General features: G+C 36.4%; 1 protein-coding gene across 6 annotated transcripts in view; it reads right to left on the reverse strand.

The window, feature by feature from the left end:
- Positions 1–25,521, reverse strand: part of ENTHD1 (ENTH domain containing 1) — a 152,779-nt gene that overhangs the window by 85,544 nt on the left and 41,714 nt on the right. For all 6 annotated transcript variants that reach the window (XM_054470093.1, XM_054470091.1, XM_054470094.1 and 3 more), the window contains one exon: positions 13,984–14,102. In XM_054470093.1, coding sequence (XP_054326068.1) covers positions 13,984–14,102 — 119 coding nt within the window. The remainder of the gene's footprint in view (positions 1–13,983; positions 14,103–25,521) is intronic.

Consider the following 25,521-nt stretch of genomic DNA (forward strand, 5'->3'; position numbering starts at 1 on the left):
ATACTACATAGTAGTAGTATAGCATTTCTAGCTTATAGGACAGGTCTATTTTTAACTTCATTAGAAACTGCCAAACCATTTTCCAAAGTGATTTACCCCTTTCAAAAACTCAACTTTGAGCTCATTTTAGATCTATATGTAAGAAATAATAGAGCCTATGTAACCTTTACTGTGTTTCCTCCAAAGGTAACATCTTGCAAAATTATAGTACAATATCATACTCAGGATATTGACATTGGAATAGTCAAGATACAGAACATTTCTATCACAATCACAAGAATCCTTTCTGATGCCCTTTCATAGACATACACTCCCTCAACAGAACTAATCTGTTCCTAATCTCTCCTTCATTTCCATAGTTGTGACATTTGAAGAATGCTATATAAATGGAATCATACAGTATGTAACCTTTTGGGACTGGCTTTTTTAGCCTCGCATAATTCCTAGAGATTCATCCAAATTATTTCATTTCAATAGTTTCTTCCTTTTCATTGCGAGTAGTACCCTTGATATAGATGTAACATAGTTTAACCTGTTAAAGGACCTCTGGATTGTTTCTAGATTTTGGCTATTACAAATAAAGCTGCTGTGAACATTTGTGTACAGGTCTTTGTATGATATACATTTTCTTTTTCTTTTTGAGACAGAGTCTCAGTCTGTCACCCAGGCTGGAGTGCAGTGGTGCCATCTTGGCTCACTGCAGCCTCAACTTCCCAGGCTCAATTGATCCTCCCACTTCAGCCTCCCAAGTAGCTGGGACTACAGGTACGCATCACCATGCCCGACTAAATTTTTTTTAATTTTTTTTTTTTAGAAATGATGTTTAGCCATGTTGCCCAGGCTGGTCTCGAACTGCTGAGCTCAAACAATCCACCCAAACTTGGCATTCCAAAGTGCTGGGATTACAGGCATGTGCTGCCGTACCAGCCTAGATGTTCATATCTCTGGTATAAATTCCTAGGAGAGCAATTGCTGTTCATATAGTAGCCACGTTTAGATTTATTAAAAAGTACCAAACTGTTTTCCAGAGTAGCTGTACCATTTTGCATTCCTACCAGTAATATATTAGTGTTTTAATTTCTCCATATTCTCACCAGCATTTAGTGTTGTCACTATTTTTTAATTTTAGCCATTTTAATATTCATTGCATGTTTAAATTACATTTTCTTGAGGCTAATAATGTTGAACAACTTTTCGTGCGCTTACTTACCATCTGTATTTGTTAGAATGACTGTTCATAACATGTGCCCATTTTCTAATTGGACTGTTTGGTTTTAAACTGGTGAGTTTTAACAGTTCTTTAAATGCTCCAGATATTAGTCCTTTGCCAGACACGGGGTTTACAAATATTTTTTCCCAGTCTGTAAATTATCTTTCCATCCTCTTAACAGGGTCTTTTGCAGAGCAAACATTTTTAGTTTTGATGAGGTCTAATTTATCATATTTTTTCCTTTTAGGGATCACGCTTTCGTCCAGTTCTTTTTTTTTTCTTTTTCTTTTCTTTTGTTTTTTTTTGAGACAGAGTCTTGCCTTGTCACCCAGGCTGGAGTGCAATGGCAGGATCTCGGCTCACTGCAACCTCCGGCTCCAGGGTTCAAGCGATTTTCCTGCCTCAGCCTCCCAAGTAGCTGGGATTACAGGTGCATGCCACCACGACCAGGTAATTTTTTGTATCTTTAGTAGAGACGGGGTTTTACCATGTTGGCCAGGCTGGTCTCGAACTCCTGACCTAGCGATCCGCCCACCTCAGCCTCCCAAAGTGCGGGGATTACAGGGGTGAGCCAACGCACCTGGCCCCAGTTCTAAATCTCAAAGATTTTTCTCCTATATATTCTAAAAGTTTTATAGTTTTATAGTTTACATTTAAGTCTGCGATTAACTTGGAGTGAATTTCTATATAAGGTTTAGGTTAAGATTCATGGTTGTCTGAATGTCCAATGCTGTAGCACCATTTTTTGAAAAGGCTAATCCTCCTACATTGAATTTCTTTTGCACCTTTGTCAAAAATCAGTTGGCCATGTTTGTGTGTGTCTATTTCTGGATTCTCTATTCTGTTCCACCGATCCAAGTGTCTGTCTCTCCACCAATACCGCACTCTCTTGATTACTGTAGCTATACACAGGCATTAATATCAGGCAGAGGGATTACTCCCATTTTGTTCTTCCTTTTCAAGATTGTTTTAGCTATTCTAGGGCCTGTGCCTTTCCATATCAATTTTAGAACAAGGTTATTATCTATCCCTATAGAAAACCTTTCTGGGATTTTAATAGGAATTACATTAAACCTATAGAATAATTAGGGTCATCTACACTATGACCTCTACTATGTTGAGTCTTCCAATCCATGTAACACGATAGGTCTCTATTTGGGTCCTCTTTAATTTCCTTCATCAGTATTTTATAATTCTCAACATATAGACTCTGTACATGTTTTGTTAGATTTATACCTAAGTATTTCAATTTGGCTTTATACCTAAGTATTTTGATTTATACTTCAGTATTTTAATGCCTAAGTATTTCAATTTATACCTAAGTATTTCAAATGGTATTGTCTTAATTTAAGTTTCCACATGTTCATTGTTAGTATGTAGACATTCAGTTGATTTCTGTATGCTTTTATATATTGCTGGATTCCACTGGCTAATATTTTGTTGAGAATTTTTGCATCTAGTTTCATGAGAGATATTAGTCTGTAGTTTTCTTTTTCTTTTTTTTTTTTTTTTTTTTTTTTTTTTTGCCTTTTCTTCATTGCCTCCTTTACTTTCATAATAAGCCAAAATGTTGTTTGCTAAATCTATGCTCCAAAAAGTACAATTTTATTTTTTTTTTTATTATTTTTTTTTTTGGGAGAAAATTTTATTATTATTATTATTATTATTATTATTATTATTATTATACTTTAGGTTTTATGGTACATGTGCGCAATGTGCAGGTAAGTTACATATGTATACATGTGCCATGCTGGTGCGCTGCACCCACCAACCTGTCATCTAGCATTAGGTATATCTCCCAATGCTATCCCTCCCCCCTCCCCCCACCCCACAACAGTCCCCAGAGTGTGATGTTCCCCTTCCTGTGTCCATGTGTTCTCATTGTTCAATTCCCACCTATGAGTGAGAATATGCGGTGTTTGGTTTTTTGTTCTTGTGATAGTTTACTGAGAATGATGATTTCCAATTTCATCCATGTCCCTACAAAGGACGTGAACTCATCATTTTTTATGGCTGCATAGTATTCCATGGTGTATATGTGCCACATTTTCTTAATCCAGTCTATCATTGTTGGACATTTGGGTTGGTTCCAAGTCTTTGCTATTGTGAATAATGCGGCAATAAACATACGTGTGCATGTGTCTTTATAGCAGCATGATTTATAGTCCTTTGGGTATATACCCAGTAATGGAATGGCTGGGTCGAATGGAATTTCTACTTCTAGATCCCTGAGGAATCGCCACACTGACTTCCACAAGGGTTGAACTAGTTTACAGTCCCACCAACAGTGTAAAAGTGTTCCTATTTCTGTACCTTCTTTGTTTAAACTTGGGATCAGGGTAATACTTGCCTCATAAAATGAATTGGGAAGTGTTCCCTCCTGTTCCATTTTCTGGAAGACACTGTGTAAAACTGCTGTTAATTCTTCTTTTTTTTTTTATTTTTTGAGACAGGGTCTCACTCTGTCGCCTAGGCTGGAGTACAGTGATGCAATCAAGACTCTCATTTTTAAAATGATTGTAGAACTATTGAGTTTGGGTAGTTTACATTTTCTGAGAAATTATTCTATTTCTTTTGATTTGTCAAAGTTATAAAGTTTTTGGGGTTTTTTTTGTTTTGTTTTTTTGTTTTTTTTTTTTGAAAGAGTCTCACTCTGCCTACCTATTTTGATTATCTATTTGGTTTGTTTGGTTTGTTTGTTTTGTATCAGACACAGTAGTTTCACTACCCTAAAAATCCTCTGTGCTCTATTCATCCCTCCCTCCCAGTAACCAAACAAACCAAATATATGTTTTTGGTTTTGTTTTTGAGACAGAGTCTTACTCACTCTGTAGCCCAGGCTGGAGTGCAGTGGCATGACTTGGGCCCACTGCAAGCTCTGCCTCCCAGGTTCGAGTGATTCTCATGCCTCAGCCTCTTGAGTAGCTGGGACTATAGGCGCACACCACCACGCCTGGCTAATTTTTGTATTTTGTATTTTTTGTAGACACACGGTTTCACCATGTTGGCCAGGCTGGTCTCGAACTCCTGGCCTCAAGTGATCCGCTTGCCTCGGCCTCCCAATGTGCTGGGATTATGAGCATGCCTGGCCCGTAAGTATAAAGTTGTTGGTAGTAATCCCTTACTATCCTTTTAGAGCTGAAGCAATTGTAGTGGTTATCTCTTGTCTCATCCTGATACTGGTGATTTGTGTCTTCTCTCTTTATCTTTGCCAGTCTTGTTAGAGGTTTATCAACTTTTATTGTTTTTTAAATTTTTTTATTATTTTTAATTATTTATCTTTTTTTTTTTCAAAGAACTGGCTTTTTGTATCATTCCTTTTTCTCTGTTGTTTTCCTATTTTCAATTTCATTAATTTCTGTCCTTTATGATTTCCTTTCTTCTATTCCTTGTGCATTTATTTCACTTTTCTGAGTTTCCTGAGGAAAGAACTTAGATTATTGATTTCAAACCTTTCCTCTTTTCTACTGTAAGCGTTTAAAAAATTAAAATTTTAAAAAAATGTTTATATTATAAATGTAAGTGCTGAAAATTTCCCGCTCACCATCGCTTTAGCTGTATTTCATATATTGCTAATATTGAGTGAACCTTAACGTAAACTGGACTTTGGGTGATTATGATATGTTAATGTAGGTTCATTGATTGTAAAAATTTGACACTCTGATATAGGATGTTGATAGGGGTGGGAAGGGTGTACTTGTAGGAGGGGTAGAGGACATAAGGAAAAATCTCTGTACCTTCCACTCAATTTTGCTGTGAACCTAATATGGCTCTAAAAAAATAGTCTGTTAAAAAAAAAAAAAAAAGATCAGAGTGACTTTTTTTAAATTTTGAGGGAGAGTCTTGCTCTGTTGCCCAGATTGGAATGCAGTGGTGTAATCTTGGCTCAAGCTGTCCTGCCACTTCGGCCTCCCTGGCGGCTGGGACTATAAGCGCATGCCATTATGCGCAACTAATTTTTTTTTTTTTTTTTTTTTTTTTGAGACAGTCTCGCTCTGTCACCCAGGCTGGAGTGCAGTGGCTCAATCTCGGCTCACTGCAAGCTCTGGCTCCCAGGTCCATGCCATTCTCCTGCCTCAGTCTCCCGAGTAGCTGGGACTACAGGCGCCCGCCACCACGCCTGGCTAATTTTTTGTATTTTTAATAGAGACGGGGTTTCACCGTATTAGCCAGGAGGTCTCTATCTCCTGACCTCGTGATCCACCGGCCTCAGCCTCTCAAAGAGCTGGGATTACAGGCATGAACCAGTATGGTCAGCCGAGGGTAACATTTTGTAAAGATTTTTTAAACATTTAATAAAGATTTTATAAACAGTTTATAAAGATTTCTATAAAGCAAAAAAAGTCATAAATAAAAATTTTAAATCAAATGGAAAATAGATAAAGAGCCAGGAAGTGGGCTAATCCTCTGATACACAAATTGCTCTTAGGAATTGGTAAGACAAAGATGAGAAACCAAACAGGAAAATAAGCAAAGGACATGAATAGAGTTAACAGTAAAAAGAAACAAACATGCCCAATAAACACATAAAAAGTTACAGTAAAAAATTAAAATAAAAATTTTCTTCCTCTCGGATTGACAAAAATGAAAACTTTTGATAACAGTATTTGCAAAGATGAGGGGAATCAGATGATAGACTGTATAAACTGTATACCAGTACTGTGTACCAATATAAACTGGTACAACTTTTAGGAGGATAATTTGGCAGCATTTTTCAAAATTAAAAATAAGTACAACCTTTTGGCAATTCCCCTTCTGAGACAGCATCATAAAAATATATGTACAAGGATTATTATTGCAACTTTGCTTTAACAGGCAAAAACATGAAAGAGCCAAGTGATTACCAATAGGAAATGGCTAAGATTTTATATATATATGTATGTATATACGTATATATATAAGGAATACAGCACAGCAATATGTACTGATATAGAAAAATGTCTATAAGATGTAGTTTACTAAAAAAGCACACCTTGAAATATACATTGAATGATTACATTTATTATACAGAAAGATGTCCGTGATATATTATTTAGTTCAAAGCATGTTGCAGAGCAATACATATTGAATGAGAACAGTTAGGTAAAAGAAATGTGTAGACACAAAAATTTCCCCCCAAAATCACTGGAAACTGCTGGAGTTGCCTCTGGGGAAAGGAACTTGAGAAGCATGGAGGAGTAAGGAGCCACCCTGCTCTGCACTCTTTACTCTTTCATGTTGTCTGAACACTTTTCAATAAGTACTTTCTAATTTAAAAAGAAGTAACAAGAGTACAAGCATGAAAATAAAAAAACCATTTTAAGCATAAAACAATGATGTAGCAAAAAGATACAAGAAAAATGAATTAACATAATTAGAATAAGTAGAATTTCCATTTCTCTAACAACTTTGGTGAGATCAAATTTTAGGAAATATAATAAATGGCATCCCAATAAACCAAAAGATAAAAATGTATACTCTTCATTTAGCAAAATAACAAATGAAGGCAGTAGGAAACAAATATTTATCGTGTGTCACTATCAATTTAGTAAATCACAACTAGACTGAAGGTTTTGGTCAGCTTTTATTTTGTGTGAACCAATTCATAGCATCTCTATCCGTTTCTATGGAAACAACTGCAACCAAAAAAATCACAACCTCATTGTTGAATCTCCTCAAACAGGAAAAGAGTAAGGTCTTTTGAGGTGATGAAAAGCTGCAAATAGCCTTATTCATTAGCAAATCTAATAATAAAAATTCTGGGCATATATATAGAGAAAACAGATCCATGTCTGTCATAAATTTAAAGTCTTTCCTTAGTTTTGAAAGTAACGTTTAGGCAAGCGCTGTTCTGCTTTTAAAAGCTCTATTCTGTTATGAATTTTGTTTACTGCATTTAAGATAATTTTTCTTTCATTTATAAAATGAGAATAGTTAAAGAGGTTTCTATTTACATTTTTAAGAGATATTTTAAGCGCCCCTCATTCTGCCTAAGCAATCATTTATTTCTCATTCTGTAGATGTAGTACATTTGACAACAACAATTAGATTTACTGTTCAACTTACTAGGTTTTGTCTTCTGCTACAAGAGCAGACTACTGAAGAGGACATATTGGAATGTAACAAATGCTCCTAATAGTAATAAGAGAAAATGCTTGTCAAGAGGATAATGGGATATTGTTATAATACAGTGATGCTTTGAAAAAGGAAAATCCAACTTCTAAACTTCTTTTGAGAGAAATGAACCATTTTTTCTCACTGAAATAAGATGTAATGTAGATCAATAACACTGAGTTTCTCTGAAGTAAGAAAAAAACAATAGTAATCAGGATTTAAAGACTGATACAAAAAAAATTAGGTGACAATTTATTTCTCTGGTTCCAAATCACATAGGATTATTCAAGTCTGTCTTCTACCTCAAAAGCCATCAGCAGAAAATAGCCTGATCTCAAATTTTAAAATCATTTTGGCTGGGCACGGTAGCTCACGCCTGTTATCTCAGCACTTTGGTAGGCCAAGGTGGGTGGATTGCCTGAGGTCAGGGGTTCAAGATCAGCCTGGCGAAATCCTGTCTCTACTAAAAATACAAAAATTAGCTGGGCATGGTGGCAGGCACCTATAGTATGAGCTACTTGGGGGGCTGAGGCAGGGCAATCACTTGAACCTGGGAGGCAGAGGCTGAAGTGAGCCGAGATCGTGCCAGTGCACTTCAGCCTGGGTGACATAGACTCTGTCTCAATAAATAAATAAATAAATAAATAAAATAATTTTTGACTTAATGTCTTATCTTTAAATTTTATTTATTTATTTATTTTACAGATGGGGTCTCACTACGTTGCCTAGGTTGGAATGCAGTGGCTATTCACAGATGTAATCATAGCATACTATCTACAGTTGCAAACTCCTTGGGCTCAAGTGATCCTCCTGCCTTAGGCTCCCAAGTAGCTGGAACTACAGACACACACCACTATGCCCTGTTGTCTTATCTTTTAAAATAATCTATGCATGTGTACACACACATACACACACACACACACACACACACACCTGAGACGGAGTCTCACTCTGTCACCCAGGCTGGAGTGCAGTGGTGTAATCTTAGCTCACTGCAACCTCCACCTCCCAGGTTCAAGCGATTCTCCTGCCTCAGCCTCCCGAGTAGCTGGGATTACAGGTACACACCACCACACCCGGTAATTTTCATATTTTTAGTAGAGATGGGGTTTCACCATGTTGTCCAGGCTGGTCTTGAACTCCTGACCTCAAGTGATCCATCCACCTCGGCCTCCCAAAATGCTGGGATTACAGGTGTGAGCCACTGTGCCCGGCCCCTAAAATAATCTATGTCTTTTCAGTCAGTGAGCTATTACGAAATTAAAGAACAGCGAAATTTTAATTTTACGTACCTTTCTAAGCTGTTAGAAAAACAATTGAATCCAATACCTAATTGGGTTGGAGAAAGGCATCAGGAACAGAAAGTAAAAAATAATAATAATAATTCCAACCTTCCTCATAGGAATTGCAGCAGGGAACACTGAGAAAAGCACTCTGAGCACAAGACTAAACAAGCATCTTTCACAGGAAAAAAAGAGAAGCTAACAACATTCATTTACTGTCTATTATTCATTCATTTCTTCAGTTGACAAAAATTTGTCAACTGAAGATTCAGCAATGAATAAAGACTAAAAAGGTCTCTACTCAAGAAGATTTCCTTCTAGTGGGAGAAACAGACAACAAACAGAAAAACGAATTAATGAGATAATTTCACAGTCATGAGTGAAACGGATTTCTAGCCAAGATGGTTCTGTATGTTCATACTTTGGGGATGTCTCCCTTCTCCAAATATAGAGCAACGAGAGAGAAAATGCAAATGTGAAAATTAAAAATATATAGTCATGCTCAAAACCAAGATTAACATCTTCATGGAACAGAAACAAATAATGGTAAGGAGAGGCTGAAGCTGTGGACTTTTGGGGCTCTGGGTACAGAAAATGTCAGAGAAAATCAGGAGCTCAACTGTTGAAGGCTACAGTGTTAATTCAAGATAGGAGTGCTGAATATGGACTCCCTGCTTGAGATTATGCTCGGGTATTAGGATCCCCACTTACAAAGGAAGCTGAAATAACCTGTCATCAGTCACAGCCTGGGGTTGTGGCTTCTAAAAGTATTAGACTTGGATAGGTGAGAGGACACAAACCTCTCTAGCAATTAAAATACAGCATCCTTTGGTCTAGGGACCAGATCTGCAATATCTCTGATACCAGCAAAAGAAAGCAATCCCAAGCTGCCAGTAAGTCCTGAATGTGGATGAATAGTTCTGGGTGTCAGGAGGAGGCAAAATGAAAATCTGTTAAGCAGGAAGGAGAAAGGACACAGAGAGAAAGATTAAGAAACAAAAACAAAAACTTGAGCTACTCAAGATGAGCTTATAATCCAATACTCTAAAACACAGAAAGAAAACCAAATTCACTCCTGAAAAAGTCAATATAATAAAGAAATATAGGGGCCAGGTACGGTGGCTCATGACTGTAATCCCAACACTTTGGGAGGCCAAGGCGGGTGGATCACCTGAGGTCAGGAGTTCAAGACCAGCCTGGCCAACATGGTGAAACCCCATCTCTACTAAAAATGTAAAAAATTAGCCAGATGTAGTGGCAGGCGTCTGTATACCCAGCTACTTGGGAGGCTGAGGCAGGAGAATCGCTTGAACCCCAGAGGCGGAGGTTGCAGTGAGCCGAGGTCACGCCACTACACTCCAACCTGGGTGACAAGAGCAAAATTCTGTCTCAAAAAACACAACAAACAAACAAAATATATAGAAAGTATTTAAAACTAAGTACACGTAGTCTTAAAAGATAATGAAAAGGATAACATTTAATTTACTGGAATAAATCAAGAAATAAAAACAGGCAGATATGAAATAAGTACAAACGGATATACTTAAGCAATGAGAGGTTCTCTAAATGAAAAATAGAGTTATTAAAATAAAAACCTGGCAGAGTGTGGTGGCTCATGCCTGTAATCTCAGTGCTTTGAGAGGCCAAGGCGGGAGGATCGCTTGAGGCCAGGAGTTCGAGACTAGCCTGGGCAATATAGTAAGACCTCGTCTCTACAAAATATTTTTAAAATTAGCCAGGCATAGTGATACACTCCCAGCTGCTTGGGAGGCTGAGGTGGGAAGATCGCTTGCACCCAAGAGTTTGAGGTCACAGTGAGCTATCATCATTCCACTGCATTCCACCATGGGCAACAGAGTGAGACCCTGTTTCTAAAATAAATAAATAAATAAATACCTCACTAGACAGAAAAATTCTAAGTGGGCACCTATGAAAGGAGAATAAATGAATTGAAAGATGATCTAATCACAATGCAGCATGGAGATATGAAACAAAAAAATGTTTTAAAAAGCTGTTGAAAGCCATTAAAAATGACAGAGTAATCCAATGTATATTTAACGGAAATTAAGCAGAAAAAGTGTTCAAGGAAATGGAGGAAAAGTAATGTTTGAAGAGCTATATGCTAAAATTAAAGATGTGAGTTGTCATGTGAAAGTGCAAACAGGAGTTAAGTAGATATTATGTCTGAGAAGGTCGCAGAACACTGCAGAAAGAACAGCAAGTCCTGCTTCTGGTTCTGGTGGCTCCGTCTCACAAGATCAACCCAGGAGGTACTATAAAGGAACAACATCAAAATGAGAAGAAAACTGAAAGGCCCCTGGGGAGACACAGAGCTCTTTTGAACTGGTAAATTTGTGTGAGAGTGAGTAGGGGTGTTGGTGCTGGCTTTATCCTGGGACGGAAGGAAGGGAGTCTGCAGTGACAAGATAACATAGGAAGAAAGTATCGTAATGACACTCCATTTGCTGCCCTGCAACTGGCCTCCACAGCTACTGGGACTCAGGCAGCTGTACTCAGGAGTACCTTCTAGTCTGTGCAGAAACTGAGTGGGCAAGGAGCTGAGAAAATTTGGTGGCGACTGGGGTAGGCTTGGGAAGATGCTTCTTCACCCTTCCTCTTCCTGTCCCCCAGGTGGGCATGTGGTTTGCAATTTAAGAAGTGTCTCCCCCTAAGGCTACTTCTTCTTGGGGTATTAAGAATTAATTCCTAACTTGAGGCATTGATCCTTAGGATGAGGAATGATCAGCTTAAGTCTTATGGGGGTGAAGGGGAAGAAATACTCTTCACTCTAGAGTTCATTTCCCTCACCTCCCACTTAAGCTGATAGGGAGCAGATAGACTAAGCTCAAGCCTTTAGCAATCCTAAAAAAAAGCAGCCATTACCTCTAAAGATAACCAGCCATTGGAGGAGCATAACTATTTCAAAAGAAAAATTAAAAACTGAATCACTGATTTCATCAGAAGCCCAGATATTAGAAAACATAGACCAAGAATTTAAAATAAATTTACTAAACATACCAAGATAAATGAAAAGGGATATGAGTAATATGAAACAAGAAGACATGATATAAAGAAGAAACATAAATACTGAATATTACATATAAAAATAGAATAGTTGAAATAGAGAATATAGATGATATTTAAAATTGAATGGATATAGCTGAGAATAAATTACTAAGCTGGAAGATCAAATTGAGGAACTCACAGAAAAATGAGAAAACGAATAGAAACTATAAAGTGAAGAGATATAAATATAGAAAGAGAATTACTAATATCCAGATAATAAGAATCCAAGAAAGATAAAAAAGTGAAAATCAACAGTAGAAAATGTTTGAAGAAAAACCGAGATAACTTTCACAGGACTAAATAGAGATGAAAAATCCTCCAACTGAAAAGTCCCATGGGTGAGAAGGAGGAAAGAAAAGAAAACCACACTTACGCATACTGTAGTAAAATTTAAGTCTTTTCAACAAATAGTGTTGAAACAACTGGATATACTTGGGCAAAAATAAATAAATAAATTAAAAGCCCTTTATCTATATACTTCACACCTTACACAAAAATTAATTCAAAATAGATCACAGACCTAAACGTAAAACATGACACTTTTAGGAGAAAACCTGTGTGACTTTGTTTAGGCAAAGAGTTCTTAGATATGACACCAAATGCATGATTTTCAAAAACTGAAAAATTTGACTTCATTGAAATCTTAAAATTTTGCTCTGTGAAAGATATTGTTAAAAAGAAAACACAAGCCACAAACGGAGAGAAAATACACACAGATCACATATCTGACAAAGAACTTACATCCAGAATATGTGAAGAACTCAAAACTCAATGGTAAAAAGAAAACCAATTCAATTAGAAAATGGATAAAAGATGTGAACATATGAATAAGGTCAAAGATAAGTTATAATGCCACAAATAAGCACATGAAAAGATATTCAACATCATTAGCCATTTGGAAAATGCAAATTAAAATCACAATGAGATATCATTACAGACCTATTAGAAGAGCTAAAATTAAAATAGCAGTAATACCAAAAGTTGGTTAGGATGCAGAGCTACTGGATCTCTTATGCATTGCTCATGGGAATATAAAATGGTATAGCCACTCTGGAAAATAGTTTGACTGTTTTTTGCAAAACTTGGCACGCACTTACCATACAACCCTACAACTCTCTGACATTTATCCCCGAGATATGAAAACTTCACACAAAAATATGTACACAAATATTCACAGCAACTTTATTCATCATAGCTAAAGAAGGAAACATCCAAATATTCTTCAATGAATGAATGGCTGAACAAAATCTGGTGTATCCTGACAGTAGAACGTACTCAGCAACAAAAAAGGGATGCGTTACTGATTCATGTGACAACCTGTCGGCCCCCCAGGAGCATTACACTGAGCGAAAAAATTCCATCTCAAAAGGCTGCATACTGTCTCCTTCCATTTATACAACATTCTAGACATGACGAACACTGCAGAGATGGAGAAAATATTATTGCCAGAGGATGGGTTGGGAGTGTGGGGTGGGTAGCACGAGGCACTTCTTTTGTGGTGATGGAACAGTTCTGTATCTTCATTGTGGTTCTGTTTACACATATCTATACATGGGATATAATTACATAGAACCACACACACAAAAACACAAATGCAAGTTTAAAAATCTGAACAGTGAATTGAAAAGTTGAATAATGAATAAGGTCTGCAGTCCAGTTGGTACTAATTAATATACCAATATCCGTTTTCTGGTTTTGATGTTGCGCTACAACCATACAACATGCCAACAGTGGCACAAGCTGAGAGAAGGGCATACGGGACTCTGTACTATTTTTGCAACTTCCTGTGAGTATACAATTATTTCATAGAATTCTTTTTAATGGGTAGAAAAAGACTATTCAACAAATTAAATATTGCCTATCCACAAGGGTACAAAGAAGGGACTCTATCTTCTACTATACAGAAAAATTCTAGAGGACATAAGGACCTCAACACTTAGAAGAAAAAATAAGAGATTTTATTATATTAGGGTAAGAAAGAATTTCTCAAGATTTTTTTAGTAGCACAGACCATAAAACTTTGATAATTTGACCTTATTAATATTTAAAGCCCTGAATAACAAAAGACACCAAAAGCAAAGTTAAAAGACAAGCACAATTTCTCTTGGAACACATGAAGGTGCAAAAGACAAATTAAAAAAAAACCCAAAACATAAAAACACATCGTCCGCTAGGGCCTCCAGAAAGAACATAGCCCTACAGACACCTTGATTTTAGCCCAGTGAGCCCTGGGTCAGGCTTCTAACCTACAGAAGATAATAAATTTGTTTGTTTTAAGGCACAAAACTTGCAGTGATTTATTACAGCAGCTATAGGAAACTATAGACTTACCTCTGTTGATTTCCAACCAGGAATCTTGAGTGGAAGTGTTTCCTGGGACAACATAGTTTCTGTAGGCAAATGAACATCTTGGCAATGCTCTTGTTTCAATCCTGCCTTGCACACATTTTCTGTCAACAATATAAAGCTAAGATTTTACTTTGGCAAAACACAGTTATGTTTTTATATTAGTTCCCAATTTGTAAGTTAATAACTTCTGAAGATACCTTTTTTTTCCTGCTAAATATAAACCATCTGCCAGTGGTAACCTATGAGTGTTAATCACTTTAATATGTCTCTTTGTAACAAGTGAGAAGTTCAGACTGATTTTAAAAATACAACTTAAATTCTTAAGAAAATAAAATTATTTTCTTTATATTTGACAAATATTCATACAAATTTATAATGCACTTATGTGGTTTTGATTGACTGCATATTAACAATAATTATGATAAGTCAATCTAGAATAAATATTAAAATCTTTGGTCAGAGAAAATTTAGAAAAATAATTTAAATTCTAGCCCTTTCCTACATCAACAACTCTGTTATAACATTACTTAGTCATCGTTTCTAAAAAATAAGGTTTAATATAGTAGAGAAAATAGAGTTTGAAAAAGTGAAAAGTATTCAAATAAAATTTTAGCAAAGCAGGAATGAGAACTATAATTATTTTAATTAATATTTTAAAGAACTTTATTACTGCAGTGTGAATTTGTTGTGTTCTAAGAGAAACTAATCAGAAATGTATAGATTATTAGATAAAAGAACTCAACACAATTTTTAAATTTTGATTTGAACATAAAAGAATACACCTGTGATATGGTTTGGATTTGTGTCCCCACCCAAGTCTCATGTCATATTGTAATCCCCAATGTTGGAGGAGGGGCTTGGTGGGAGGTGATTGGTTCATGGGGCGGATTTCCCCCTTGTTCCTGTGAGAGTGGATTCTCATGAGAGCTGGTTGTTTAAAAGTGTGTAGCACCTCCCGCTTCGCTCTCTTCCTCCTGCTCCAGCCATGTAGGACATTCTTGCTTCCCCTTTGCCTTCCGCTCTGATTGTAAGTTTCCTGAGGCTTCCTCAGCCATGCTTCCTGTACAGCCTGCAGAACCATAAACCAATTAAACCTCTTTTCTTTATCAATTACCCAGTCTCAGGTAGTCCTTTATAGCAATTTGAGAATGTACTAATACAACCAGTGAAAATAAACTGGTATTTCTGTTTATATCTTTTTGCTAAACAATATTTTTACAGTCTGAATCTTTCCCTTCCTATGTTAATTACTATATATTAGTACCAACTCTAAAAAGTCTAATCTGAAAGTATTAGTACCAACTCTATCTCAGCATATCATTGGGCACAATAGGAAGTATAAGAAAACTACCTTCAAATTGGTATATACACACTACTGGGGATATGTAAAGATTTCCCAAGGGCTAGGTGGGCATAGATAGTTTTAAAGGAAGCAATTTCCAGATCGGCAACTTCCACCTATGTTCTTACCAAAAACTGATCTGCCTGAGAATGCAACTACGCAGAGGTATCAGGCTAGTTCTTTCCCATTTCCCTCCAATAATCAATTTTCTCCCATTTTACAAAAGAAAGGCATATCCTCACCCATCTTATTATGATACATCTTCCCAAGCATAAGAACCTCTAAGGCACCAAATAATAGTTAAAAATACGAACATAGAGGAAGCCTCCTTTAATCAAAGCAGAAAAAAACTAATGGTCTGTCTGTCCAGACGTTTCTTTTAATGAGAAAGCATGGCATAAATAACAAGGTATTTTGGTCCACACCAGCATGTTTGGTATTCTGATATATTACAGTACGAGGCAGCAGGACAGATGACAAGTTTTGTTTAATGTCCTTGTGTTTTTCATTCCTCACCTATTATCAAAGAATGCATTATTCCTAAGGAAGGGTCCCCTGAGAGCAAAGCCAGGCAAGCATGAGAGGCAGGGGTGCCATATGTCACCAATGCAACAAACTCCTGATGAGGCTGCGTGCCTTTGCCATCCATCTTAGGAAAGGATTCAGGAGTGTGAAGACAATCAGGACAACATCTGTTTATACATTTATTTGAATAAAGTAAGACATTTTCTGAAGGAAACTTTAAATCTGATTTGGCTAGTTGTCTTAACAATGAGAGTTGGCTTTGCCAACTAGATTATATGGTAAATATTTTCCAAAAATTGAATGAACCAAATCTGAGGTTCTATAGAGTTGATGAAAGTATAGAGCATATGATACAATAAAATCATTTTCTCAAAAAATTGCATTGACAGGTATATTGCAATTAATATTTTAATTTTTCTCCCACTTTCTGAGTATATTCGGTTAAAGTATAACAGATTGAATTAATAGTTATTTAATAAATTTTAGTATGAATTTTTTCAGTATTGTTCCTAGAAATTGAGAAAGTAAATTACTCCTTATGACTGTTTAACAAGTCTTTTTCTAAGTAGGGTGTTTCTAATCCTTTGCTTTCAGCAACACTGAAAAATGACTTCATCGAGTTAACAGTCAACAAGAGATAAAAATATATTTTTATAATAAATCACTATATAATTTCCAGCATATTACTTGAAAGAAATTCATAGAATTGACTGACACTATTATAATAAAGCACCTTCTTGTCCCATCTATGATTTAGGTGAACAAGTTTTCTCAGCATTTATCTTTATACAAATATAAATAAAATAGAGGCAGGATTTCTGCTGAGCCCTGCTTATAGCTAGCAATCAGTCACATTCCTATGTGGACAAATGAGCAGTTCCAATTATCTCATAAAACCATATATTTCTAATAAAATTTATTTAACAAATATTCATACAAATTTATAATGCATTTATGTGGTTTTGATTGACTGCATACTAACAATAATTGTAATAAGTCAATCTAGAAGAAACATTAAAACCTTTGGTCAGAGAAAATTTAGAAAAATAATTTCAATTTTATATCTATTTGATGTAGAGAAGATTTCCAAGCATAAAAATACTTTATATTAGAATAAAATTCTGCAAGAAATGTAGAATAAACATATGACTTCAAAGAGAAAAGGGAATAATGTAAAATTTCTAAGAGTTAAGGACTTCATGTACTTTTTTTTTAAATGAATGACTACAGGTATCAATCACAATGGTATTTAGATTCCTTTAGATACATTTAAAAGACGGATATAACTTAACAGTTTGCTTGTTTTTTCTTTTCTTTTGTCCTTAATGTCAATATTTACAATGTGCCAGAATTATATCCTTTGCAGTTATTTATACTTATAAAACTTCATATATCAACTTAAAAATGTGTGAGGAGGTACATAGTGTTTCAAAATCATTTTAGGGGTTAGGCAAAAAAAAAAAAAAATACTGAAAAGCGGTAATATAAGGCACAGTCTTTACCTTCTAGAAGTTTATAGCCTGACTAGGTATGTAAGTCTAACATACAGACTTACAGGAAACAGAACAATTATATGCTAAACGTTCTTGAATTAATTAATTTTAGGAACAGATACTCTAAGGAGGAAAACAGCAATGTGCCCCAGAGTAATCAAAAACAGCCACAAAGAGGAAGTAAAATTTAAACAAGGCTTTGAAGGATGGCTAGGATTCCAATAAGGGTAGAGGCAAAGAGAAATTACTCTGAGCAGAAGGAACTATGTGGGCAAAGGGAGAAAGTATGGTAGATGCCAGAGATACTGAAGAAATACGAATTTTTCATTTATGGTTGTAACTTTTTGTTTTAATTTCGCATAAAAGTGAATAATTAAAATGAGCTTATTTGGGGCTTGGAGATTTTGTAGCTAATATTGGCAAAGAGTGGTGACTTGGGGCTTAGATCATCTATCTACTTTCACTGGATTTAATCAACTACATTATCACTGGCTCAGCATTCAGCAACTAAGTTATCTTTGAAATCATATGGTCTTAGGTTTTAGACATTACAGAAGTAGATTAGTAAAAATGTCAGATGGTCAATTTTGAAGTAAATTGTGAGAGAAACTGAAGAATAGCAAGAATTGTGAAGGAAAAAATATCTGGCATGTTGGAGATGCATTTTGGCCTAGAATAGCCTAAATGTTGTAAACCTATCTTATGAGGCAAGAAAGAAAGCAGTTAGAATATAGTGGGTCTATGGAAACTCATTAAATTTTTCTTTCAGTATCAGACAGCATAACACTGGAAGTGAGGTATGCTTAATTAGATTTGGTAATTACACAACATTTATTTCTGGATTTTCACAAGCAAGTAGGAGAGAACATACATTTAGTTCCTTATAGTTCCTTAGTGGAAATGAGATCTCTTTGGTCTTGTAAGCTACTTATCAATTGACACTGTGAAGTCACAAGCCAATGAAGACTAGTATGTGAATGAGAAACCTCAGAGGAAAAAGTAATGATGCTGCAGGAAATGAAGCCACTGAGTCATTCAAAGATAAGTGCTTCGATACCAAGGTTGTAAGTACTTTGTGGAAACTATCTAGAAAGAAGCTGTACATCGCACTGAGCCTGCACCACTCAGATAATACCACAAAGCAGAACTTGTGAACCCTCCGATATTTCTTAGATGAGATATCAAACTGACGTTCAAATTATCAGGCATTAGCAATGCACCATACATTTTGGAAATGCAATGCTCCATAAGTTGAACAGATTTCCAAATTGTTCCATTTATTATTTAGCATATAATAACCATGTCCTTTTAGGTGTAATGTAAGTAAATTAAATAATTTGCTTAACAAAATTAATTTTTAGTAACAGATATATTGCATTATCGAAAATATTCAGTGGGCTAAGGAAGAGCTAGTAAGATCTAAAAGTCAAGTCTCATGGTGCTTAAGTTTATATCTAACTTTTACAGAATTGTGAATTTGGAACCTTGACTCCAATTTCGTTGTTTTGGCACATAGTTAAACTTAAGCATCTTTTTTTTTTTTTTTTTGAGACGGAGTTTTGCTCTGTCGCCCAGGCTGGAGTACAGTGGCGTGATCTCAGCTCACTGCAAGCTCCGCCTCCCAGGTTCACGCCATTCTCCTGCCTCAGCCTCCTGAGTAGCTAGGACTACAGGTGCCCTCCACTGCCCCTGGCTAATTTTTTGTATTTTTAGTAGAGACAGGGTTTCACCATGGTCTCGATCTCCTGACCTCCTGATCCGCCCGCCTCGGCCTCCCAAAGTGCTGGGATTACAGGCGTGAGCCACCGCACCCGGCTAACTTAAGCATCTTAAAGTAGTTGGTATTTGTCACATTTTTTTTTAACTTTCATTTTGTAATAATTTTAAGCTTACAGAAAAGTAACAAGAATAGTACAAAGAACGCCCATATGGTCTTCATCCAGATTCACCAATTGTTAACATTTTGCCCCATTTGCTTTATTCTCTATTCTCATTATCTATTTATGTACACATATTATTACTGTCCTATATTTTAAATCTAGAGGAAAAGCCATTGTAGGTTGGGTTCCCTAGGAAACAGACTCTCAGACTCAGATTTGTATGTGGGAGAGCCATTAGGGAGCGTTCTTAGAAACTACCAGCGAGGAGGGAGGCAGGCAGGCAGGATCGGGTCAAGCAAGCGCAGTTGCAATAACTGTAGCACACCTGCAATAAAGGACTCAGCTGATCCTTATAGGAGCTTTGAAGCTGGAATGGCTCTTCACAGTTGTCCTGCCTTGATGTAGGACCCCTTAGCTAGGGGGCATGACCTTGAACGAAGAGGCTCTCTTCAGCTGTTGGGAATTCCCAGAGGAGGATTCAGTTGAGAGCCCACAGCCAACACCCTCCCACAACTCAAGAGTGCCTTGATCTTGAAGCAAGGATCTGGGAGACACACCGCAGTATCCACTACAGATACAACCTCTATGTTTCTGCTTTATTGCTCAGCTTCCATTTACCTGAGAAATGCTTCAAAACACAGGAGATGGAGTGTACAATTACTGTACATCTTTCTTGGTAGATGACTTTTGAGATTAAAGATGTACAATTACTGTACATCTTTCTTGGTAGATGAATTTTGAGATTACTAGGGGAAAGGCATTTTTTAAGGTGAAAAGAGAAGAATAAGAAAGCAGAGATGTTTCAGTAGATTTTTAAAATTAAATTTGAAATAGGTAGATAAGAAAAGTGAAAAAGAACCAACTTTTACTGCTGGAGATCTTAAAAATGGAGTTGAGACAATTTTATTTCAGTATTTTGCTAACAATAGCACATAAAATTTGAGACACTGCCAGTAGTTCTCGCTTAAGAATAATGAGAAACAGGGAAAATTCACAAACCAAGTTAGATGCTCAACTCCAGGGACAAGGGAAAATAAACAGCCACTACAAAAGCAAGTTTTAATATTCAGTGGCTGACTCCTGGGTTAAGATAGCAAAGTGAAACTGCAACACAGAATTCCCATCACCCAGTACGCAATGAGATTTTTTTAAAAAGTCAATAGCAATCTAACATAGAAACAGATATAACTAAAATTTCTAAAAGAAAAAGAATAAAAATAACTGGTGGCCAAGAAAAGAAACAAGATCTAGGACATCCCTTCTCCCCCAAAAGCAATACTGGTAAGATGACAACAACCTTAGAGTTCTCATCAATATCCACATGTCTGGAAAAAAAGAGAACTGAATGGAGAATGCTTTCTTCCCACTTATGACGGAGAAGAGGTGAAAATAGCTAGAGAAAAAAAATGGGTGTAACAGTAAATAAAGGTGCTTACACTTCAACAGACATGAAAGCCACAGTTTGACACTGAATTGGGTGAAGGATCTAAAGCTTGAAGGTATCTCTCCCCCACAGGAATAGGACACATACCTCAACTTGGTAGAATGAGCAGGACCTTTTATAAGAGACTCAAAAACAGAGCAGAGTTCAGATATTCTAAAGAAGACCATACATGGCCTCAGCTGAGATCTGCTACAGAAAAATGGATAAAATAAAAAAAAAAAGCCCATAGACTGCAGCCTGGTGGAGAAAACAAACTGATCTCAGATATGGTGGGAAGAGTCAAGAAATCACTAAGTGTTTCTGAACAAACAACAGCCAAAGTTCATTGTGCTGACTCTGTATTAGCCCATTTACTTATAACAACTCCATCACAGGGCCCATGTTAACCCCATTTTACAGAAGGTGAAATTACAGCACAAGGGCTTAAGTAGCCAGTCCAAGGTCATACAACCAGTCAGGATTCAAATGCAGACAGTATGGCTTCAGGACCTGAGCCCTTAACCATTATACTCTACCACCTTCAAGAGACAGTGCCTAGTGAGAGCTGCCTAAGCATCAGCAAGATGTGAAGAAATGGCCTGGCAACTAAACAAACACATTCCAGTAGAAAAACAAGCAGAGAAGGAAGGAAGGAGAAGCATGAAAGAGAAAGAAAGGAAGACGGCATGCATAAAAGAAAGATCCCAAATGCAGAAGAAAATGTAGCTCAAGAAACAGAAGGAAAATTCCTCACAATATGGCATTCATTTTTGAAGTTATTGTAAATTATATCTTCCATAAAATTCATAATTGTGTCTTGTCACTACATAGTACAAAGCTAAGCATTTAAAAAATGTTTCTTGGCCTTACATGTTTCCTGTTTTTCTAGAAATGATTTTCATATTTGCTTCCTCTTTTTCTGTTGAGCTACTCTTTTCTCATTGATTTGCAGGAATTTTTTATATATTCTGGATACTAATCCTTTGTCAGTTATATGCGTTGGAAAATTTTCCCATTTTGCGGCTTGTTTTTGTTTTTTGTTTTTTTTCACTTTTACATGGTGTTTTTTTTCCCCCTCAAAATCTACTACAAAACTATAGTAATCAAAATAGGGTGGTTCTGACACAAAACCAGACATATAATCTGTTCCAATGGAACAGAACAGAGAGCCCAGAAATAAATCCATGCACTTATGGCCAACTGATCAACAAAGGTACCAAGAATACACAATGGGAAAGGACAGTTTATTTGATAAGTGGTGCTGGGAACACTGGATATCCACCACACATATAAAAATCAACTAAAAATGGATAAAAGACTTAAAGTGCCAGACCTGAATCTGTAAAACTACTAGAAGAAAACATAGAGAAAAGTTTCTTTTTGATACAGGGTCTTGGTCTGTCACCCAGATTGGAGTGCAGTGGCGTGATCACAGCTCATTGCAGCCTCTACCGCTCAGGCTCAAGCGGTCTTCCCATTTCTGCCTCCTGAATAGCTGGCACTGCAGGCACATGCCACCATGCCCAGCTAATTTTTTTTTTTTTTTCTTAAGAGACAGGGTCTTGCTGTGTTGCTCAGGATGGTCTCAAACTCCTGGGCTCAAGAAATCCTTCCGCCTTGATCTTCCAAAGTGCTGAGAGGCATGAGCCATCTGTAAAGGCATGAGCTACCACACCCAACAGGGAAAAACTTCTTGATATTGATCTGGGCAAAGAACTTTTGTATATGACCCCAAAAGCACAGAAAATAAAAGATAATACAGTTTTATTAGTTTTCTAATGGTGCTATAAGATCATTTGTTCTAATGATGCTATAACAAATTACCACAAACTTAGTGGCCTAAAACAACAAGCATTTATTATCTCGCAGTTCTGTAGTCAGCAGTGCAGGCAGGTTAAATGGGTTCTCTCTTTCTGGTTTCACAAAGCCAAAGTCAAGGCGTTGGCCAAGCTGAACTGTCATCTGGAAGCCCTGGGGAAGAATCCACTTCCAAGTTCAATACAGCTGTTGGCAGAATTCTGCTCCTTGCAACTGTGGGACTAAAGTCCCCATTTCCTTGCTGGCTGGCAACCAGGGGCCACGCTCACCTTCGAGGCCACTTGCATTCCTTATTACTCCATCTTCAAGCCAACAATAGTGCTTCAAATCCTTCTCACACTTGGAATCTTTCTGACTCCCTCTTTGGCCAGCAGCTAGAGAAAACTCTCTGCTTTTATTTTTTTTTTAATTAATTAATTTTTTTTTTTTTTTTTTTTTTTGAGACGGAGTCTTACTTTGTCACCAGGCTGGAGTGCAGTGGCACAATCTTGGCTCACTGCAACCTCCGCCTCCTGGGTTCAAGTGATTCTCCTGCCTCAGCCTCCCGAGTAGATGGGACTACAGGCATGCACCACCACACCCAGCTAATTTTTGTATTTTTAGTAGAGACAGGGTTTCACCATGTTGGCCAGGATGGTCTCGATCTCCTGACCTCATGATCCACCCACCTTGGCCTCCCAAAGTGCTGGGATTACAGGTATGAGCCACAGCGCCCAGCCAACTCTCTGCTTTTAAAGGACTCATCTGATTAGATAGGGCCTACCAGAATAATACCTTTTTTGCCATAGAATATAACAATCATGGGGGTGGTAATTCATCATATTCACAGGTTCTGCCCACACTCAAAGGGGAGAGGAATGTATACAGGCAAGGGTCATGGGGCTTATCCTCAGAACTCTGCCTACCACAAATGTCAAATTCATAAACACTTTTAAAAAATAATGTGCACTTTTTCTGTTTATGAAATACTTCCCTATTTCAATGTAAAAAATATATTCTAAATTTTCTTCTAAACATTTCAAAGTTTTGCCTTTTTACCTTTAAATCCTTAATTCATCCAGGTAGAGACCTCATTTCATTTTTACAATATGGATAAAAAATTATACCAGTATTATTTATTGAGCAGTTCATTTTTTCTCCACTATTCAAGAATGCCACTTCTGTCATTTACTGATCCACAGTGGCCCAGGTCTGTTTTCTACGGTTATGGTTTGTTCCATTGGTCCATGCACCTATCCTGCATCCATACCACACTGTCAGGATCAGTCAAATTTTAGTCTTGTTATTTAGAAAGGCAAACCCTCCACCTTACTCTATTTTAGGAATGTTTTGGATACTCTTGAACTTTTGATTCTTCCAGGTAAATTTTGGAATCAGTACACCACATTCAACTCTTAAAATCCTTTTTGGATTTTGATTGTAACTGCACCGAATCAGCGGTTCTCTACTGGGAACAATTTGGCCCCCAGGGGACATTTGGCAATGTCTGCAGACTTTTTTGATTCAATACAACAGAAAGGGATGTTTGCTAATAGCGTCCAGTGGGTACAGGCCAGGGATGATGCTAACTACCCTACAATGCACAGCCCCCACAACAAAGAATGATCTGTTTCAAAATATCAATAGTACCAAGGCTGAGAAACCCTCTGCTAAATCTAGACAATTTGGAGAGAACTGACATGTTTACATTATTATTTTGACAAACATGGAATATCTTTCCATTTATATAGGTCTTCAATGTATTTCAATTAAACATTATTACAGTGTACAGATTTTGTACTTCTTTTGTAAGACTTATTCCTAAATCAAGATTTTTAGCTATTATAAATGGTATCTTAAAAATTATGTTTAATATTTGTTGCTGATATATAGAATATAACTTGATTTTATGTTTTGATGTTATAGCCAGCCATCTTTCTAAAACTCATTATTTTTAATATGTCTGTAGATCTTTTGAAGTTTTCTATATGAAAATCCTATCATTTACAAATGATGCTCGTTTCTTCCATTTTGATACTTACATTTTTAATTTCTCTTGCTTGTTTGACTGTGATGGCTAGGACCTCCACTACAAAGCTGACTTAGCAAGGAGAACTGAAGTCCTTTTCTTTCACCTTATTCTAAAAGAAACAGTCCCACATTCAAATGTATGGAAATTTTTTATTTATATTTTTTCTTAACTTCAAATTTAATGGTATTTTGGTAAGAAAACGTGTCCTATATGAAACAGATTTTTGGAAATGTAAAGACTTCCTTTATAACACATATAATCAATTATAAAATCCATATTTAAAAAAATGTTTTATGTCCTTCACCTATCAATAAAGATGTTTTGAAATTATCTACTATGATGGTAGATGTTTCAATTTCTTCCAATAGTTCTACCAACTTTTGCTTTATATACTTTGAAGTTATTTTACTGGGTATATTCACATTTAGAAATATTACATCTTCCTGGGAAACTGAGCATCTTATTATTACCCTTAATGCTCTTGGCTTTAAAGTCTCCTTTGCCTGTTATTAAGTAGCTATACCAGCCTTCTTTTAGTTTGTATATGTCTGACTTACCTTTTTCCATACATTGCTTTCAATCTTTATGTGAATTTATGCTTGCAGCATATATCTGGATTTCTTTTTCCCCAATCTGATAGTCTCTGCCTTTTAATAGATGAGTTTAATCTATTATTATTTACTGTGATTATTAATCTATCTGGGCTTATTTCTATTATTTATTTTACTTTTTAATTTCCATTTGTTCCACTTTATGCTTTTTGCCCTTTATAAAATTTTATTTTTTCTCATTCTACTTCTTCTTGCTACTTGTCTGGAATTTATGCACTCTATTTCTCTTCTTTTAAAGTTTATTCTTGAAAGTTTATCACGCACGTTTACCTTTAAAAGTTTACATTCCAAGAGTATTCATTACCTTCTCTTAAAAACACAAGGACCTTTAGAACACAACTCTGGACCTGCTCACCCCCACTTAAATACCATGGCTACCCGCTATTCTAGTTGTCTTTTTCTTAACTCAAAAATTAC

This window comes from Pongo pygmaeus, chromosome 23, assembly GCF_028885625.2.
Source record: "Pongo pygmaeus isolate AG05252 chromosome 23, NHGRI_mPonPyg2-v2.0_pri, whole genome shotgun sequence".
Taxonomy (NCBI): domain Eukaryota; kingdom Metazoa; phylum Chordata; class Mammalia; order Primates; family Hominidae; genus Pongo; species Pongo pygmaeus.